General features: G+C 57.5%; 1 protein-coding gene across 1 annotated transcript; it reads right to left on the bottom strand.

Annotated features, from left to right (window-relative positions):
• Window positions 1-5,712: 5,712 nt before the first annotated feature.
• PVRIG (PVR related immunoglobulin domain containing) lies at window positions 5,713-7,047 on the bottom strand. Its single transcript, XM_042782966.1, is given in 5 exon segments — window positions 5,713-6,015; window positions 6,117-6,174; window positions 6,265-6,826; window positions 6,931-7,002; window positions 7,005-7,047. Coding segments are annotated over 5 exon segments (1,038 nt in total).
• Between the last annotated feature and the right edge of the window lie 473 nt (window positions 7,048-7,520).

Here is a 7,520-nt window from a genome sequence, read left to right as displayed (position 1 = left end):
ATGAGCCTGAGAACGTGTGTTCTCTGGTGTGTTTGTGTGTGCATGGGTGTGTGTGTTGGGAGAGACACAGGAGGGAGGCAAGGGGTTCTCCCATCTGCCTTCTAGGCCTCCTTCAGCCCCCATCGCACCTTGGCCCAGGCCCTTCTCCCCGCGTCCTTCAGGCAGAACCCTCACACAACCACCGGTGGCATTTCTTGTTTGTGGATCCCCCTCCCCTGCCATTCACTGCCACCGCCTCCAGGCCACCCCCGGAAGAGCTGGGTGGGCGCCCAGGCAGGGCTGAGGGCAAGGCCCTGACGTCTCCTGACACTCTGCGACGCCCCAGGCAAAGGTCCAAGGCTCCCGGGATGACAATCGGCCGAGATCACATACTGGGCAGGCGTTCGTGGTGCCGGGTCGCGGAGCTCGGCCTGGGCGCACAGCTCTTCCTGGCCTGTTCCCGGAAGACGGGTGCCCCCGGGCCTGTGTGGCAGCCTGGAGGCCGCCAGTACAAGGCGGCTGGCAGCTGAAGCTTGGAGCCGAGAGACTGGCTGGCTGGGACGGAGCGGGGCTCTGCCCGGAGGGGACGGAAGAGGGCTCCGCTGGGCCGGCGGCGCGGGTAAGGGGGCTGGGAGCTGAGCGTGCTCCGGCGGAGTGGGGTGTGGGTCCTGGGGACTGAGCAGGGTCCTGGCGGGGACGAGCCGCCGGCTGCCGGGAACCGGCCCGGGGAAGGCGGGCTCTAGGGTAGTTGGAAGCCGCGCATGGAGGGGTGGGCTGGTCCTCGGGGCCCGGCTGCTGGGAGGGATGGTCTTAGGGGAGAAGGGTGGGTCCTGAGGAGGGTGTCTGGGAGGGCAAGGTTGGATCGGTGTTCGGGAAGGGGCTGGGTCTGTCTGGACGGCTGGGGTAGCGGCCCCAGGTGGGACACGAGTCGGTCCCCGCCCGGCCCGCAGCGCCCGGGAGCCGGGCCCGGCCCAGCGGGCCTGGAAGCTTTGGCCCAGCGTGCCCACGGGCTGCCTACTCCAGCTGCCGGCCCGGCCCCCGCAGCCAGAATGAGTGGCGCCACCTAGCGGCGCCCAGGGTTCCTCGGCCGCCAGAGGGGGCGCCCTCCGCGCCGGGCCGGGTGTCCGCCGCAAGGAGCCTACCAGCTTGCCACGCCCTGAGCGCAGGAGCGAAAGTGTCCAGGCCCAGGCTGGTGGCACCGCGCCTCTATCTCCCACTTGCATGTCCCCCCGTGGGGAGCTAAGAACATCTCTGCTGACTAGCTCTGTGACCTTGGCCTGGTTACTGATCTTCTGTGAACCTCAGGCTCCACACCTGTTACATGGACTCAGTAATAGTAATAATAATAACCAAACTCTGCCCTCAAAGTCACTTCCGACTCACAGTGAGCCCTCCTACAGAAGAAGATTGCCCAGCCTTCCTTCCCAGGAGTGACTGGTAGGTTTGAACCGCCAGCCTTCTGGTTAGCAGTCAAACGCCTTAGGCATTACACCACCAGAGCTCCCTCAATAGAAACACCTAAAAAAGTCCCTTAGTACTTGGGACTCTCCCTAGTTTACTCTTCACTCTCCCCTCAACCTAATGTTCCCATGAGCATAGAGCCTCAGAGAGGCTAAGTACGCTCCTGGGGTGGGGGGGGGTGTCACTCGGCCAGTGGGATTTGAACCCAGGTCTGCCCTGGGCACCTGCAGTAGCTGGAGGGGAGGGAAGTGTGGATGTGCTGGGGCTGACTCAGTTCTGTGTTCTTGGGCAAGGCGCCCCTCTCTCTCGGCCAAATTCCCACACACACTGACTGAATAAGCAGCAGAGATTGGGTTCCAAAAATAGGACCTGGAGACTTCGGCTAGGGCCACTCTTTTTTTTTTTTTTTTTTTTTTTAGGATTTGGGTGAAGATTTACAGAGTAAATTCACTTTTCATACAGCAGTTCACATATACTTTGTCTCATGTCATTGACCAAAATTTACAATGCAGCAGCTCCCCTCCCACTTCCTCCCCATAGTTACCTCCTCCCAGTGTCCATCCCTTCATACTCTTCTGCACCCTGAGCTATCTCCCTGTGCATAAGCAGCCCTTCCTTCTCCCATGATTGTTCTCTCCAGGGCGTGTGTCTACTTGAGGTAAATGTTTAACTCACATGCCTATACTTTGTTTGGCTGGAAACCACAGTTGTGGGTTCAATTCCAGACCTGAAGGGCAGCTAGGGGCCATAGTCTCAGTGGTTACACCAGGCTCCATTGGACCAGCAAACCTGGTCCCCACCTTCTTCTTCTTTTTTTTTTTTTGCCGCCAAATGATTTTGAGTTTTGTACCACATTGTTCTCCCTCTTTATGCAGGATCTCCTACATCCCTTCCAAGCGGATGGCAGTGGTAGCTGGGCACCATCTAGTTCTTCTGGTCTCATAGTTGCATAGGTTGCAGATCGGATGGTGTACCAGTCGCTAGGACTGATTGTTTCCATTAATTTTGGTTTTCTTCTTTCTTCTTGATGAGGAGAGACCCGTTGTTGCATCTAGATGACAGCTTCCTAGCTTTTAAGGTCCCAGTCGCTACTCGCCAAAGTAGTAGGTGGAACAATGTTTTGTATAGTATGTTATGCCAATTGAGTTTGATGTCTAGGGCCACTCTTAACCTGTAGCCTAGTCACCGCCCACCGACAAACCTCTGCCAGCCACTTCACTGGCACACGTCTGCAAACAACAACCACCGGCCTAGGAGCTGTGCCTGTCCACACACTTGCACACGCCTCACCCCCACCGGCACATCCACAGCTCTGCTCTCTCGCAGGCTCCCATCCCCCATCCCTACCTGCTGGGCCTGGCGTTTGGATGTGGGCAGAGGGAACCTGGCCAACTGTGCAGACACTTCCAGGTTCCCACGCTCTTTGACTTCAAGGACCGCAGGGGTCAGGCTGGCCTCCCGAGCAACCAGCACCTATCCCTGCTCTCGGCTGTGGCCGGGTGGGGATCTGGGGTCCCTCCTCGTCCCATGAATAATCTCTTCCTGGAGCAGTCAGGTTTCCTGGAGAACCCCCAAGACTTCCTCTGAGACCCCTGCAACCCCATCTCCCCGATGCCCTCTCCTTGGTCCTCATATTGTCCCAGGGTTACTGGGTCCTGACCCACTTCTCTCACTGACATCTCCCTTCCCTTACCCTGCCTCCCCAGCTCTCCTTGGAGACCTCAAAAAGCATCTTTGCAGTGCAGTGAATAGCTTAATATGGCCCTGCAAGCCTTCTAGCCATCATCCTCCATTTTGTGATGTATTGTAAATTCTATTGTCTATGGAGCTCTGGTAGCATAGTGCCTAAGGCACTTGACTGCTAACCAGAAGGCTGGCGGTTCAAACCCACCAGCCACTCCTTGGAAGGAAGATGGGGCAATCTACTTGCGTAGTGATACTGCCTCGGAAACCCAAGGAGGGGTCGCTATGAGTTGGGTCCACCTTGAGACAGCACATAACAACAACCACCTGTCTGTTTAGGGTGGGCTGTATCTTGAGTCCCGCCTTGCTGGAGGGTGTGACTCAGGTCACCACCCTCAGCTTCCTTGAGGGTATATACTGGAATGTTCTGAGAAAGTTCGCTCTCTTGCTCCGGTTTTGTGTTTGGTTCGTCATCATCTCAACCCTGGACTTGAGACAGCAGCCGTCATGTGACCTGTCAATTTGCAACCATGTGAGCCGGGAGAATCCTACTGACCTACCCACAGACCTGGAACTTGCCAGCCTGCCAGCCTGCCAGCCTCGACCACTACCATGTGAGCCATTTCCTCAGGAGTTTGTGAACATTACAGTGAACGAGGACGGAACCCTAAGATGGGGGGGAGGGGGCAGTTACTGAGGGGAGGAGGAGGAGTTGATGTCAGAGGTGATGGAGTGGCCCGGCAGTTGGGAAAAGTTGGACATTTGGGACATCTTTAACCTCCGTCTCATGGGAACCAGCCTTGTGCTGATCTTTCTGAAAGAAATTATTCAAGCAATTTTAAAGACCTTAAAGGATTCCCCCCGCACACACACACTTTAAGCCCCAGCCCTGCAGGGACTGCTGAGTTGACGAGGCCAGTGCTGAGAACTTCTCAGAGGATGATGATAATCATTGGCTGAGGAAGGCAGCCGCATAGTCCCTTAACACCCCTCTGCCCTGCTCCGTCTACCTCCACCCAGCCCAGGGTGGAGCTGCTGGCCCGATGGGCTGAATTCGCCCAGCAGTAGGCTGGACTGCCAGAGGAGCCTGGTTGGACAGCCTCAGGGCAGGCCCTGCCTGAGCCAGGCATCACTTGGGAATTCCCACATGCAGAACCAAACGAGGGCTCAAGCCTGGGTGTCCCTCCTCTCCCCGATCCTTGCCAGTATCCGCCCTCAGAGGGAGTATCCAACCTGGCTCCAAGACCACAGTGCCCTCCTGTCTCCAGAACCCACCATGTTCCTTTGGAGGCTGCAAGCTTACAAAGTCCTCTCACCCAGACGTGAAACCCTTGTGAAATTGTTCACAACGGATTAGTCAGTAAGCACAAGTAGGCTCATGCTTACCTCGCTTACTGGCTACTCCTCCCTGTCAGGGATTATAAATTTGAAAAGAGGCTTTGATTCTGGAGGAAGGTGTGGGGTTGGGAGACAGAGAGATGACACTCATACCTAGAAACAGAATCTTTGATGTGGCCAAGAAATGTGCGATTGTTCACTACAGATTAGTAAGCCTGTGCTTACCTTGCTTATTGGGTAACACGACGCTGCTCTCACTCAAGTTGTCTCATGGGGCAGGCTGATAGATCAGATGTCTGGGGGTTGGTGAGCATGGAGCCTGAGTGGGCCTCTCTGCCTGCCCCCTCGAGTGGCCAGCCGGAAGTAGTTCCAGGTGCCCTTGTTGAGGAAGAGGAGTTGGAGGAAGTCACTGTGGGCAGGTGTGAGGTGGCCTCCCCACGATGAATGTCAATTCTGTGGAAGGAGGCATCAGGCCCCCACCCTCAGGCCATCTCCGGGATCCTGGTCAGAGGGAAGTCAATCAGACCACAGGGACCGTTCTGAGGTTGAGTCTTCTGTCAGGCCACGTCCTGCCCTGGGAGCCCTTGCTGCTGTTCTGGGACATGGTGCCATTTGAGTGTGGAGCATCCTACCTGAGCCCACCAAATGCCTGGTCCTGTCTGCCCAGCCCCTGGTGTTTCTCAGTGGGAGCTGCAGAGCTAGGAAGGTCCCTGCCTGGCCCAGCTGCCACAGCCCCAAAGGCCTAAAACAAAACCATCCCGGGAGTGGGACAGATGGCTGAGATTGAGACAGTCCACCCTCTCTTGGGGCCCCCACACTGAGGTCCCCTCCTACCTGTGTCTGATTCAACCCTCGCCTCCCAGGCGTTAAACCTGCCTCTAACCTCTTAACCGCCACTTGCACTCCCATCCAACAGAAAGCACACCCAAGGCCCAAATCAGACAAACCGTTTTGCTGGTTGATTTATTGACATCACCTGGGAGAGCTGGGGAAGTGCGCAAAACAGGAAACAACCTGGGACGGGGTTTTGTCACCTAACATGCACACATGGGCACTCACTGACCACATTCTTGGCAAATGGGCTCTGGCTGTGGGTATGTGTGTGATGACACTTATCCGAAGCCCAAGAATAAAGCATGATGTGTAAAGATGGTGGGAGTCCAGGAACACAGCTTCCCACCAGAGGGCAAGTCCCATAGGCCTGTGAGGCAAGGAAGGCTGAATGAGCTTGCAGTCTCTCTCATCGAACTCCTAGGCGCCCCTCCATGGCTTGGGCTCCGGGTGGTCAAGAAGAGGACCCAAGTGAGGTGGCTCTCCTCCTGCCTGAGCATAGAGGTCATTCTCCACAGAGATGAAACTGCTGTGGGCAGAGGCAGGCAGGGGGGCCCGGGGGCCTGGCGCCTGAGGCCAGGCTGCAGTGTGGGTGGAGCTGTGCGCCCACCAGGAGAGCGGCTGGTGGGAGTGGGCCCTCTCCAGAGTGGCTTCGCTGGAGCGGTTGGTGTTCATGCTGGTGTCGGGGCTGTGGAGGGAGGTCCCAGAGGCCTGGCCAGCAGCCTGTGGGAGTGATGGGGAAGGAGGGCCAGGTGAGACTCCCCCTGCATCACGACCCCCCAACTCCAGCCCCACTTGCTCCAGACATGACCCATAGGCCTCACCTGAGCTGGCACTTGTGTCTGGGGGCTGGTACTGGGTGACCAGTGCCTACGGACAGACCTGGGAGAAACAGGGCGTCAGAGGCAAACCCTGCGCTAGCTCAGTGGTGTGGGGGTTTTGACTGGGATTGGGGTCGGGGCCTGGTCTTACCGACGCTTCTGCTGAAGCAGGCGTAGAAGGAAGATACAGCCAAAAAAGAGGACCCCTGTGACCCCAAAGATCCCAGCCAGGTCTGCCTTCACAATGGGGGCTGGCGTAGGGGCAGGGAGTTCTGTGCACAGAGAGAGGTATGCCAGATGGCTGGCCGGCGTCCCTGAGCCCCTCCTTGCCCACCCTAGGCCTTTCTCCACATTAGACCTACCTTGGGCTGTGCTGAGGACAAGGTTCCCACAGGCCTCCTGGGAGCCCTCGGGGAAGGACACAAATTTGCAGCAAAAGGTGCTGTTGGCACTGAGGTTCCTCCCCTCTGAGCCTCCTACGGTGAGGGAGACACTGGTCCCCGTTTCCCAGTGGGCCTGGAGCACTGGGGGCCACTGGTGGGCGCCGAAGTCGGGATGCAGCACAGCCAGCTTGGTCCCTCCAGCATCCTCAGGCCCCCCCCAGCTCACAGTCACCAGGGAAATGGAGCCTGATCCCAGGAATCCACAGCGGACAGTGACGGGCTGGACCTGAGTGGCCTGCATCTGAATTTGCATCCACACCTCAGGGGTCCCTGTGGAATGTGGAGATAGGAAGGTCTGAAGCTGTGTTTTCAGCTCTCCCTAGGGTGGCTTCTGCTTCTCTCTGACCCCTCCCGCAGCCTGGCCTCCTGCTCACCAGCAGTGAGGCAGAGGGTCAGCAAAGTCCAGAGCAGAACCAGGAGCTGCGGCCCCTCCATGGCTCCTCTCTGCCCGGCTCAGGCTTCGGGGACAGCATCTGTGTTTCTGTTCTCATCACAGGAAGTTTTCATGTTGGGAGCAGGTGGGGTGGGAGGGGGAGTAGCTTAACCCCACTTCCTGTTCTCACCCTGTCACCTCAGAGATGGTGAATATGGTATTCTCCATCCCCCTCCCTCAGGAGAATTAAAATGACAGTGACAAGGTTTTCTCTGTCCCCACAGGCTGTACTTTTGTGTGAGTAGGGCAGGGCAGGCTCAGCTTCCTCTCACAAGCCACCTGCTGGCAGCACCAGCCCTGGGAAGGGTGCAGGGAAGGGGGAGGGAGAGTGCTAAAGGGGCAGGGAGGCCGCATGTTCTGACCTCCTCTAACCCCACAAGAGGAAGACAGAATCACCATCAGTAGCCCAAGGCCTATTCCTGCGAGGCCAGACATGCTGCCTCCCTCCAGCCCTTTCACCAATTGTTCCTCCCGCAGCACCCACCACCTCTCTACTGGGTTCGATAATTTGTTGCAGTGGCCACACAGAAC

This window comes from Orycteropus afer, unplaced genomic scaffold (genome assembly GCF_000298275.1).
Source record: "Orycteropus afer afer isolate SDZICR_OR568_19922 unplaced genomic scaffold, OryAfe1.0 scaffold00542, whole genome shotgun sequence".
Taxonomy (NCBI): Eukaryota; Metazoa; Chordata; class Mammalia; order Tubulidentata; family Orycteropodidae; genus Orycteropus; species Orycteropus afer.
Note: the sequence above shows the minus strand (reverse complement) of the source record. Positions and strands in the feature narration are given on the sequence as shown.